Source organism: Chiloscyllium plagiosum, chromosome 8 (assembly GCF_004010195.1).
Source record: "Chiloscyllium plagiosum isolate BGI_BamShark_2017 chromosome 8, ASM401019v2, whole genome shotgun sequence".
Taxonomy (NCBI): domain Eukaryota; kingdom Metazoa; phylum Chordata; class Chondrichthyes; order Orectolobiformes; family Hemiscylliidae; genus Chiloscyllium; species Chiloscyllium plagiosum.
This window is the reverse complement of record NC_057717.1, coordinates 100239834-100253172: the sequence shown is the minus strand read 5'-3', so window position 1 is coordinate 100253172 and position 13339 is coordinate 100239834. Positions and strand designations below refer to the sequence as shown.

General features: G+C 40.7%; 1 protein-coding gene across 1 annotated transcript in view; it reads left to right on the top strand.

The window, feature by feature from the left end:
* Positions 1 to 13339, top strand: part of hook2 (hook microtubule-tethering protein 2) — a 35146-nt gene that overhangs the window by 13452 nt on the left and 8355 nt on the right. The window contains exons 6-11 of the mRNA XM_043695121.1: positions 1452 to 1524; positions 4001 to 4141; positions 5475 to 5562; positions 6785 to 6790; positions 11209 to 11243; positions 12346 to 12428. Of these exons, the coding sequence (XP_043551056.1) occupies positions 1452 to 1524; positions 4001 to 4141; positions 5475 to 5562; positions 6785 to 6790; positions 11209 to 11243; positions 12346 to 12428 (426 nt within the window). The remainder of the gene's footprint in view (positions 1 to 1451; positions 1525 to 4000; positions 4142 to 5474; positions 5563 to 6784; positions 6791 to 11208; positions 11244 to 12345; positions 12429 to 13339) is intronic.

The window sequence follows — 13339 nt, the reverse complement described above, 5'->3', positions numbered from 1 at the left end:
ACTTTAATTAGGCCACATTTGGAATATTGCATGCAGTTCTGGTCACCACACTACCAGAAGGATGTGGATGCTTTGGAGAGGATGCAGGGAAAGTTTACCGGGATGTTGCCTGGTGTGAAGGGTTTTAGTTATGAGGAAAGGATTGTTTTCACTGGAAAGGTGGAGAGTGAGGGGCAACATAATGGATGCCTACAAAATTATGAGAGGCATAGATAGGGTGGATAGTCAGAAGCTTTTTCCCAAGATGGAAAAGTCAGCCAAAAGAGGGCACAGGTCCAGGTTGAGGGGGGGAACGTTTATGGGAGAAGTGTGGGAAAAATGTTTCACACAGAGAGTGGTGGTTGTCTGGAATACACTGCCAGTGAAGGTGGTGGAGGCAGGCATGCTAGCAGCATTTAAGGTATTTCTTGTGTATCACACATACGGAGACAAATAGTTGGATAGGACCCACGTAAAGACAATAAGGATTAGGAATTGGCGCAGGCTTGGGGTATGCCAAATAGCCTGTTATTGTGTTGTATAGTGTACAATCTCATTGGATTAGAAGCATAGTCCATTTTAAAAAAAAGAGCAACCAGCCGCACTCAGTAAGAATGGAACGTCAAGTGCAAACCAGAAAAGCCACCTTTTTCCTCAGGAATCTTAGACCTTCATTCATTTTATTTCATGCTGTTTCCTATAGTCCAACGGGCGACACGGTGGCACAGTGGTTAGCACAGCTGCCTCACAGCGCTAGAGACCCGGGTTCAATTCCCGACTCAGGCGACTGACTGTGTGGAGTTTGCACGTTCTCCCCGTGTCTGCGTGGGTTTCCTCCGGGTGCTCCGATTTCCTCCCACAGTCCAAAGATGTGCAGGTCAGGTGAATTGGCCATGCTAAATTGCCCGTAGTGTTAGGTAAGGGGTAAATGTTGGGATATGGGTGGGTTGCACTTCGGCGGGGCGGTGTGGACTTGATGGTCCGAAGGGCCTGTTTCCACATTGTAAGTAATCTAATCTAAATTTCCTCTAAAGTGAGGTAAATGTTTCCTATTAAATGTGTACTCATCAGAACATATTATCTCTCCAAAATTGTGTTTTCTGGTAATTACTTTACTTTGGTATCAATGAAACCTTTTATTTCCCTTGTGCCTTGTGCATTTACTACTTTAGTTTCAAAAAATTATTCCTTTCTGTTCACACTACTGTTCCTACTTTCTGTTTCCTATAATCTTTACAGTCATTGTTGCTTCTCAAACCAAAGACTCAATTAAAACACACATCGTATAGATTGCCCTTGCTTTCGGAAAGTTTGACCGTATTTAAACAGCCAAGAGCACTATGTAGCAATACAGTAATGTGATTTTTGATATCACTGGTCCTATACACTGTAATGTGAGGAAATATCTATACCTAAGGCTATGATATTTGTGCATTGCATATAACTTCTTTGATCTGTGTGTTTTTGTTTAGGTTCAGATACAGCCCTTGATCAAGATCTGTCAGTAGGGAACCTTGCAGCTGAGATGGTGCCTGCAGAGCTCCAGTAAGTCCGTAACAAAAAAAAAATTGTGGATACTGGAAATCAGATAAGAAAACAGAAATTGCTGGAAAAAAGACTCAGCAGGTCTGGCAGCACTTGAAGAGGGAAAGCAGAGTTACTGTTTCGGGTTCAGTGATCCTTCTTCATATTTGCTGAGAGTTTCCAGCAATTTCTGTTTTTGTTTACAGTAAGTCTGTGTTTGCTACCTCTATAACCCATCCTTGTCTGTGCACAGTTTCTTATGGCGGTGTTCACATCTCTACTGGTTTATTTAATATTTAGCACCCATGTCAATGTCAATTTCACCATTTGGCAATATGCTGTTGTGAATGGTGCAGTGGACCTCACGCCAGTGTAGCCAGTTAGCAACACACTTACACGGCAGTGTGAAAGGCCATGCACAGGCCTTAGATTGTGAAGATACCACTGCATTGAATGAGCTGCAACACACATTAAAATTTTACAAAGAACATTACCTCACACTCCAAGTAAAGAGGTTACCTCTGCACATGTGTTCACTTGAAACAAATTTCCAGTGTATTCTGAAATAAAAGGAGGAAGTGCTAAAAAAAACTCAACTGGTCTGACATGACATGCTGCAGAAAGGGAAAAAAGAGTTTACCTTTCGAGTCCAATGTGGCACTTCCTTTTAAGAGAAAAAGAAGTTCCAAAGCTTCGCCTTCCTGTTTTTATTTCAGATCTCCGGCGTCCATAGCATTTTGCTTTTATTCCAGTGTATTCTGCTAGACTTGTTTGAACTTCCTCTAGTTGATCATTTCAATGATCTGATGTTGCATGCTCTTCTCTACTTCTTTACTGAGGTACTGGAGATGGATCGTAAAGAGCAACACATCCATCAAATACCTTGAAATACACTTTGTTACCCAAACTGACATGAAATATTCTCAAAACCTCAGCAGGTCTGGCAGCATCTGTGAAGAGTAATCAGAGTTGATGTTTTGGGACCGGTGACCCTTCCTCAGATTAGCATCTGCAGTTCTTTTGATTTTTATAAAATATGCTCACTTAACTGTGGTACAGTACTGAGTGCGAAATGCAGTAATAGTATCTGGTGTGGTGTATGCCATGAGAAATTAATGCCTTTGATGTGGTCAGTGAACATAATTGAGTTTTAAATAGAAATTGCTATATGCAACTAGCTTTCACTCAAATGCAAACATAGTTTTAAAAATCTGAAGTTGCAGAAGTGCAAATCTATTTTCACTTTTTGATTCAGGACAAAATAGCAATGATGTGATTTTGTATGGAAAACAAAATTAGTTTGTATGTTGTTTTTTTAGTAAGTTGCATAAGTGATTCAGCAGTTAACATTAGCTGTTGCAGGAGCACAACTCATCACTGGTTTCAAGACCTGGTTTCAGTCACAGTTTAGTCTGTACTCTGCAAATGTGGTTTGGCTTTCCTTTCCTCTGCCTTCTTATTTTCCTGATTGACCCAACCCCCAGAGGTCACAAAATGGACCTTCCACTGCAAATGATAACACCTCAGAAATATTTTGCAGGCTAACCTGATGCTGTTGGAAGTGAGAGGGTATTCCTCACCTCACACCCCCATCTTGGCATTTATCGATATCGCTGAAACGATTTATTTATTTACATTTTGTGGGGTCCTCTGTACAGGGATGACTGTGCTGAGAAACAGTGAGTATTATATAAGAGTGAGGAAAAATAAAGCACTTTACTTGTTGGAAGGCAATGACAAGGTGCTATAGAAGCACAATTCCCAAATGGTGCACTGGGATCAGAATTTTGCAAGCAAAATAACAAGGAGTAGGATTATTTGCACATATCTTTTGAAGAGCTAGTACAGGCATGATGGGTCAAATGAAATCCGTTTACACTGTCAGATCCTCTGGGTGGAGTCTTGTACCCCTGGAAGCAGCAAAGCAGGAGGCAAGAAGGCCACTTAATTAGGCGGGGTGATGACTTAGTCAATTTCTATCACTTTTCCATCTCCACTGGAACTAAGTTACGGGCAAGCCATAGTTAATCTTCCTGTCCTGCTGCCAGTGGACACCCTTCAGTTACAAATTAAGGACCACTTTAAGGCCTCAGCCCACTGCTGCTGTGATTAACCCATCTGCAAAAGAGCTCGCTGACGTGGCATTCTGGATGCACAGTGAGTGCAGCTGCTTGTCAGCTGTGGGTGGGGAGGCTCAATCATAAGCATCAGTGCCTGATTGAGCACATGAACATGGTGCAGGGGTTGCCAACTGAGAGACCTCTTCTAATCCCCCTACTCTTCGCTTGGCTCCTCTGTGATGCATACCCACTCCCCGTAGGCGATTCCAACCTGCAGTTACAAAGCACAGTAGGCCAACTTGATGACGTGAAGGCTGTGATATAAATACACGTTTGTTCTTTTTAAAAGAACTCAAACTGTTGGGCTCTTAATTTCCAGAAGAGTCACCTGAGTACTTAGCTTGTCGATAACGATGTGTGGCCTGTAATGCTTTCAGGGAAAAGATCATACAGCTGCAAAGTGAGAATAAGCTGCTACGTGTACAACAAGAGGAGACGTACAACAACCGGTTAACAGAGTTCCAGAGTATGCTAGATGATGCCAACAGGAGCAAACACAAGCTGGAGAATGAAAACCGGTTAGTAGCGAATAGGAAAACGTTGATGGGTTGGGTGGAGGAGTTACAGCCATAAGACAGTAACGTCCCTGTTAGTGTGTCTTTGCAAGAGTTATGCAAGCACGTATTTGAATAGTGTTGTTTCATGCTGTGGAGAATTGAGCCCTGTGGTTTGCAGGATTTTGTGTTGCAGCAAATAAACTCCACATTTCCTCAGTATCCCCAAGAAAACTGAATGTCATTGCACAAAGAGATCTCTGTGGAAATCTGAAAATCCCACTGGAGTAATTAGTAGTGTGCACATATATACACACACCTGTTTAAGTATCAAATATAAATGTACGTGTCCATGTGAATGATTTTGCCCTACGGAAGTTCAGCATGATCCAGGCTTAATCTGAATGTCGAACACAAATAATTTGACTAAATGGCAATTCCTTGTTACAGTTGAATCGTCTTTGTTTTGAGGGGCATGTGAAAGATAAGAGAATGTAAGAAGCTGCTGTGTACAGATGATGTATCATCTGGCTCTCTCTTTTAAGTATTTCTTAATGCTGCATTACAACTTACCCTTCCAACATCAGAGACTCACGAATCTAAATTAGGCACCAGGGTATAACCCCTCAGCCTTTTGTCGTGCAATCCCAAAACTCTGGCAGCTCCGTTGTCTTGTTTCTTCTTTACTTGTTTGCCCTGTTTGAACTTTGTGAAGCTGGAGGTTTGGAATGGGCTATCCTTGCATTGAAGATTAGATTAGATTCCCGACAGTGTGGAAACAGGCCCTTCGGTCCAACCAGTCCACACCGACCCTCTGAAGAGTAACCCACCCAGACCTATTTCCCTCTGACTAATGCACCTAACTCTATGGGCAATTTAGCACGGCCAATTCACCTGACCTGCACATCTTTGGACTGTGGGGCGGGGGGAAACCGGAGCACCCGGAGAAAACCCACGCAGACATGGGGAGAATGTGCAAACTTCACACAGACGGTCACCTGAGGCTGGAACTGAACCTTGGACCCTGGTGCTGTGAGGCAGCAGTGCTAACCACTGAGCCACCGTGATCAGCAAGATTTGTTGGTATCATCACTTGAGACACATTAAATCCCTCGAGGTCCTTGACACTTCAGTATACATGCAATTAGTACAGATGCAGGTTTGATAGTCTTGTTGTCCTTAGTCTCACTCTTACCTTCTGAAGCAAAACTCCCCTCTGCTGATCACTCAGATTTTTGGCATTTTTAGGAATGGAATTTTGAAATTATTTTTCTCAAAAGCAAGGGCCGTCAACACAAACATTTTGGGCAACTTGCTAAAGAGTGCATTTTTAACCCTTGTAACCAATGTGCTCTAGGTTGAATCAACAACAGATCACTGAGTTACGGTCACAAGTGGAACAACTCCAAAGGGCTTTACAGGAGCAGGGAAGCAAGGCTGAAGATGTGAGTACAAATGCTGGATAATTATCTAACCTAGTCTTCAGGAAAGAACAAAATGGATCAGGTGACCTTTTAATGAAGAAAATGAGCATACTTTGTGCTTTTGAAATATGGGAGGCAAACAGTGTCGGGTGAAGCCTGAAATCTCTTAACGCAGTGCCCTGCCCTTCATCTGTGTATGTCTGTCTTGCTGTCGCTTGTTCCATCCCCCGCGTCCAATCCCATCCTCCTGTTTGTGTCATGTCTGTAGTGAAGTTTAGCCTGATCTGCTTTTCAAGGGCCCACATCATTAGCATTAATTTTGCCTGTGGAGCTAGATGGGATTTGAAATAAAGCCAAGATGCTGAAGCCAGTCAGATTTTCCCTTCTATGATTGCAGCTGGAGCATGTTGTTGGAGAAGTTTGCTGGTGATGTTTGTACAAATATAAAGAAGAAAATATGCGCTTTGAAATATTATCTTCCTCCATTCTACACATAAAAATCTTTTGTAACAAACAAAAGCACATACTAACACAGCACATTTAACCTAATAAAATCTCCCAAGAAGCTTCATAGTTATGAAGCAAAATTTGACAACCGAATACATTAGTTGATAGTAGCTGAAAGGCGAAAGTGAGGACTACAGATGCTGGAGATCAGAGTCAAGATTAGAGTGATGCTGGAAAAGCACAGCAGGTCAGGCAGCATCCGAGGAGCAGGAAAATCAACATTTCGGGCAAAAGCCCTTCACCATGATGAAGGGCTTTTGCCCGAAACATCAATTTTCCTGCTCCTCGGATAGTAGCTGAAAACTTGCTGAAAATAATAGAGGCGGGAGATAAAATTGAAAATTGGAATTCCAAAGCTGAGGCCCCTGACAGCTAAAGGCTAGGCCACTGGTGGTGGAGTAATTGAAATCAGATATGTTCAGTAGGTCAGGAGCGTTATGGGCCGGAGGAGATTACAGTGATAGAGAAGAAGGATTAATTTGAAAGGAATCTGAATCATTCATGGAGTCAAAGGGAGAGAGAAATCTAAGATTGAAGACCAAAATGTGTAATTTTCATACAGATCAATTTCAGTTCTTGCATTCACTGGGCAGCCAAGTCAAAAGTTTCAAACACATATCTTTGTTAATGAGAGGGTAACGGGTACAATGTGGCACTGATTAATGTGGAATATCTTTAGTTTGTATATGTCTAATGTATTTCTTTCTTTTCCCTTTTGTGTTATCATCTGCAATAGGCCATTGTAAGTATATCAGCATTAGACATTCATCCAGAATTAGTGTACATCAAAAACACAAATCACTGGAAAAATTGTATGGACTGTTTGGCCTGATGCACTATTTAAACACCGAGCAAATTTTTTGCTTGCTGATGCTGAATCACCATTTAATTTTGAAATCTTCCAAGGTTCAATGTTCACATTTAAAGTGCTAATTCTTTTTCCCTTGATTTATGGTTTGGGCATGGTTTTAACCCTTTGAAGACTGAAGGTTATTTTCCTACTAAGATGAATGCAGAGCTCAATTTCTTTCTTGCTGAAGATGACTTGACAACGTTAACAGATTATAAAACTGATATTCCTTGAGCTCCTGTATTTGTTTGGGTAATGTTAGAAATTTGTTTCACATACCTCATTGTCCACCCTGTATGTTGTCTTTCTGATTCTTGACCGATCCTTTAGTAGGAGCTTAAAACAATGAACGTTACACCACCACCACTACCTGCTGCTGCAATCTATGGATTTTTACATCACAGGCTTGATGTTACTAGCATTGGCCAGTGGCCCACAGTAAATTTTCCCTTTATTGTACATTCCCATGTCCCAATTATCAGTAACTGGATATAAGGTCATGCCACAGAACTAAGCTGTTTGTATAGAATTATAGAATGATCAATTCCAAGGACTTTTTACTTAACTCTCAACAATGCTCCCAATTAAAAGTTTATGGAGAATAATTTTCTCAGTACAGGTGTGTGATATCTGAAACTTTTCAAAGGGTTAAATGCTGTAGACAATATTCATTCCTGGTTATTATGGTTGTAAAATCATCACCTAGCTCTTTCACTAGTCCTTCACGTTAAGTAAAGTCTCCATCAAAGGTTTGGCATGCTTTGTATTTGTTTAGGATTTCTGAACTTGCTGGATTGTCATGGACTTTACACCAATAAGGATATATAACAAAGTATGTTCTTCAAATTCAGGGCTTCATTCCCATAGAGCAGAGAACCTTCAACGGATTACAGAAGGACCGAGCTGGGAGAGAGGATTACAGCTATATCAAATTTAGAATTTGTTAAAATTGGTATCCAGGCTTAGAACAAAGTTTTGGAGTTTCGAAAAATGATCCAAAATGTCGAGCTGAATAATACGAAGTAAAACAATTGGCTATAAAGTGGATTACATAGAGTTAGGAATGGATTTATGGGGGAATAGGAGGTCACAATTGCATGTTCAGAAAGTAGCAAGTTTTGAGAAGATTTGTAGTTCAGGTTGAGGTTCTGGACAAAGGTTTGTTTGCTGAGCTGGAAGGTTCATATCCAAATGTTTCATCATCGTACTAAGTAACATCTTCAGTGGGCCTCCAGGTGAAGCACTGCTGATAATTCCTACTTTCTATTTATATGTTTGGGTTTCTTTGGATTGGTGATGTCATTTCCTGTTTTTTTTCTCAGGGGGTGATAGATTGGGTCTAACTTGATGTGTTTGTTGATAGAGTCCTGGTTGGAATGTCATGCTTCCAGGAATTATTGTGCATGTCTCACATTAGACCCCATCTACCACCCCCTGAGAAAACGAACAGGAAATGCTGTCACCAGAGGAAATGACATCACCAACCCAAAGAAACCCAAACATATAAATAGAAAGCAGGAATTATCGCAGTACTTTGCCCAGAGGTCCATTGAAGATGTTACCTAGTAGGGTGATGAAATGTCTGGAAGTGAACCTTCCAGCTCAGCGAGCAAACCTACATCCATATTCAGAAAGTGCTGTATAGGCAGTGATATTTTGATGTGGAAATTCCTTTTGTGGCAGGAATTTCAATTCCTGTGAATGGACTTAAGATTTCCTTTGCTTGTACCGATAAGTCAAATCAGATAAGGTCGACACCTGCTACCAAAAACTTGAATCTGGGTACTGCCTATCTCCACATGAGGACATTCCAGAGCAGTTTATAGCCAAATTGAAAAGCAGCCACTTTTGTAATCTGGAAAAGCTGAGCATAGTCCTTGATTTCAATCGTGTAACTTTTCTTATTTTAACTGATGTGAAAGAATATAGAACTGCTGTCCAATGGAGTATTTATTACCCATCCATAATGGCCCTTGAATAGGTGATAGTGGATAAAGAGTGGATCTGGATAAAGCACAGCATGTCAAGCAGCATCAGAGAAGGAGGGGAATTGACGTTTCAAGTCACAACATTTCATCAGGACTGATGAAACGTTCCACCTTGAAACGTCGACTGTCGTCCTCCTCTGATGCTATTTGACTTGCTGTTCTTTATCCAGCTCCACCTTTATCCACTCTGATCTCCAACATCTGCAGTTCTAACTATCTCAAACTTCAGAAAGTGCCTTCATGAGCTATTGGAGTTTTGGCTGTTTTGTGCCAGCTACATTTCAGTGGACTGCATCCTTGGCAAAGTACAGCATTAATCTTCTAGGTTTTATGTGTATGTATGTGTGCTTGTACTTATATGTGTAGATAAGGACAGGTTCATGTTAATATTGACAGACTTCCGAGAATTTCCTAATAGGAACAGGAATAGGCCATGCAATTCCCGAGTCTGCTCTGCTATTCAATAAGGTCATGTCTGATCTGTGGCCTAACTCCATATACCTGCCTTGAGCCCATATCTCTTGCAGAACAAAAGTTTGTCTATCTCAGATTTAAATTTAACATCAAATTAACAAACCTCCATACTCTTTGCATGTAGAAATGCTTTCTAATATCTTCATGAATGCCCAGCCCAATTTTGGACAATATTCCCTGGTTCTAGAATCTTCAGTCAGTGGAAATAGTTTATCCTAATCTACCCTGTGTTTCCCTATTAATATCAACTAGACCTCGATTGGATCACCCATTAGCCTTCTAAATGCTAGACAATAAAGACCTAATTTGTCTAACCACTCCTCGTAACTTAACCCCTGAAGTCCAGGTATCATCCTTGTAAACCTGCATTGAACTCCCTCCAGGGCCACAACACCCTTCCTAAGATGTAATGTCCAGATCTGCTCGTAGCACTGTAGGTGTGGTCTAACTCAGGTTTTGTATAGCAGCAGCAAACATCTGCAAAGACTATCTGTTGCTCACGCCTAAACAGTGTTTAAATTCCAGAAAATGATTAATTGTTAAACCACAGCTGATTTAAAAAAAAACATAATAATTCACAGCATGCAGAAATCTGCAAATCTTCCAAGAGATCCCATTTTTGCTTACAAAGGCCGCAGTTTGAGTGCAAGTCTACTTTGAGTAGAATAATACTTTGAATGTAATGAACTGAATTTGAATGGTTTTAACCAAAAGGCAGATGCTGGAAATCTGAAGGAAAACCGTTTCTGTTTTTATAAGATTACTAGTTTTCTTTAGAATAACAAAAATTTAATTTGCCCACACTTCTGACAAATGCCTGACTAACACTCTATATAAGGGGTGTACTCCAGGCATAATGTGAAGATAACATTATCATTTGTCCTAAATGTTGACTTGCATCTAGCAGCAAGTAATGTTCCCTTTACCCCCACAACCAGAGATTTCAAATCCACTTTGAGGCTTTAATGATATTTCCTGAAAATCTAAGCATTTGTTGTGTTGAAGCTACCTTTCCAATATTATGGATCATTTTTCTTTCGTTTTAGGTCTTTGTCTCCTCTTCTGATGTGAATGCTGCCTTTTGAGGCCTTAAGATATCAGTACATAGGTACAGCTTAACAAAGCATTAAGTGACTTTTGAATCCTCCTTACCACTTTAGGTATCTCCATAACCACTGTTCAGTCAATGATGTGTTTTTCCACATCTGTTGAATTTGAAAACCAAGGTGAAAATCCAAGGCCCTGTAGCACAGGATGTCAAACGTTTGTGTGCAAAGAGAAGAGAAGAAATAGTGGTACTGAGAGATTAAATTTGTATTGTAAGTTTTGTACAAGACTTTGTACAAAGTATCTATACAAGAATGGCCAAGGCTGAGGGAAGTAAGAAGTTCCAGAGTTTTGTGAATGAATTAGAGGAGAGGTTAAAAAAAAAACCCTTATTGACAACAGAGTGGAGGTTGTGAAGTTGAAGAGCGATTGTAGGGTAACTATTTTATCTGTCCGTTATTGTGTTATAGATTTTCCAGAAACTGCAAACTAGCTGTATCAGCGGTCTGATTGGATAGTGGTATTTGAATAAGTACTGAACTCAGATTTAAACCATTGTTAAAAGGGATACTATAACTTGATGGGCAAGTGAAAGAGTTGTGCTTTCGGACAAGGAGTCCATATAGATGATCAACTATTTTTCTGATTTTGTACTTAACTATGCTTTCATTTCTCTCCCCATGTGAATAATTCATGTAGAAGTGAGAATTATTTCAGTGGATCATTGAAGAGGAGGCAATTGTATGTTTTTCTCTGGAATATACTCAACTGTATCTCCTTCTTTTTGTTTTCTCCTTGTAGTCTAATCTTCTGAAACGGAAGCTGGATGAACACTTGTAAGTAAAAAAAGAGTCTTCATCACAAGTTTGCCCTCACAGATGAATTTAGAAAATGATAGTTTCCCCAAAATGTCTGCAGTCATCCAGTTGAAACCGTAAAAAAATCGATGTTCCTTAAAAACAAATACATATTATTTTTGATGTGCTCTTAAATCTTGCCCTGCCATTTAGGAACTGTTTTGTAAACCTTTGTTAGTATTGTAGTGCAGTTTATAACTGCAAAGCCTCCGTCGTATTGCGTATTTGGAAGGCAGAGAAGCTTTATTATCTCTGCATTGACGTAAGTTTGATTTGCCTTTGTCTCAATGGACTTTAACAACCAAACACCCCTGACAGTGATGTGCAATGCAAGTACAGTTTAGACCTCCTCTCATCTCCCCAGACTGAAGTAGTGTAGTGTAGATAATCATAAAGTGATTATGTTGTTTAGACTGATGATTTTGTCCATTAACATCGGTGCTAATATTTAACACAATCCGGGAGACTTTATTCTGCTTCGCCAATGGTTCTTGGCTGCTCTTCACACCAGGTGATGCTGATTAATAGTGAGTCCTTAAACAGTCTAAGGCAAACTTCCCCCTAAGAATCTCCCCCTAAACAGAAATCAAAAGAACTGCAGATGCTATAAATCAGAAACAAAAAGAAAAATTGCTGGAAAAGCTCAAAAAACCTGCTCAAACCTGGCAGCATCTGTGGAGAGAAATCAGTTAACGTTTCAGGTCAAGTGACCCTTCCTCAGAACTCAAGGTTTTGGGTCGAGTTCTGAGGGAGGGTCACTCAGTGTTAACTCTGATTTCTCTCCACGGATGCTACCAGATCTGTTGAGCTTTTCCAGCAATTTGTGTTGTTTTAGAATTTTCCCCTATTGTCTACTTGTCCTCTTTGAAATAAGATGATCACCTCTGGGGCAACAATGAAATGGCCGGTTGAAGCTGCCTCAAGTAGTTCTGAAATTGGGGCCTTTTTCCTCTGCTTGCATACATTATTAAAATTGTCTCTTTAATGCTCAGTTTGATGATTTCTTCCACCTTTCATTATGTGCCTAACTTGTGCAGAAAGGTGATGCAAGCCCATATTGAGTCATTTCATGTTACTACAGAGAGAAGCTTCATGAAGCCCACACAGAGCTACAGAAAAAGAGAGAGTACATTGATGATCTGGAGCCAACTGTTGATAGCCACAGTAAGTGTTGGATGTGGTAAGACTTTTGGGTAAGAAATGCAAATTATCCATACTAGTGAATCTCCTCAGCGCATTAAAACATATTGATGCACTTTGCACACTTAGACTTTGGAATGAGTTTACTGTCATGTGTTTTACACTAACTGCAATCTACATACAGCAAGGGTTGAGTGAGCAGGTTTCTTGTTTGGTTTGAAGGTTTTAATTATGGGAGCAATGTTGGCCAGTACCAGAACAGTTCCTAAGTTAGGACGAATTGGGGCAACCACTCTGTGCTAAGACAATTGAGAGGAACTTGAAGCTAAGGTGAAGAACCATGGGGGAGATGGGTCCTACACAATGTGATTTGCCCCCAAACTATGCACCACCTTAGAGATGGCTCTGGCCAAATCACGGAGGAGAATATCTGCTTCTCTTCAAATTATGTAGTGGATCCAAAAGAGAGTCCATTTAACCTCTGACAGGTTACTACTGTGCCAGTATAGTGACTTAAGTATCAGTCTAAATTACGCATCCTCATTCCATTGTGGCTGTGTTGTTAGATTAGGATTTAAGTAGACAGTCATCTTTTCAAGTCATGCTCTTGACGGTCTCTGGAATGAAGGCTGGTACTAAGTAATTAACCATAGTCCATAAGGACTAGAGTCATCTTTCCTCATTGAAAGGAAATCATTGATTACATTATAGCTTGAGGGGCATCATTCTGTTGTCAGAGCAGTCCCTACTAAACTCCGCCCTTGAGCCCCGCCCCTCCAACCGCCACCAGGACAGAACCCCACTGGGCCTCACCTACCACCCCACCAATCTCCATGTACAGCGTATCATCTGCCGTCATTTCCGCCACCTCCAAACGGACCCCACCACCAGGGATATATTTCCCTCCCCTCCCCTATCAGCGTTCCGTAAAGACC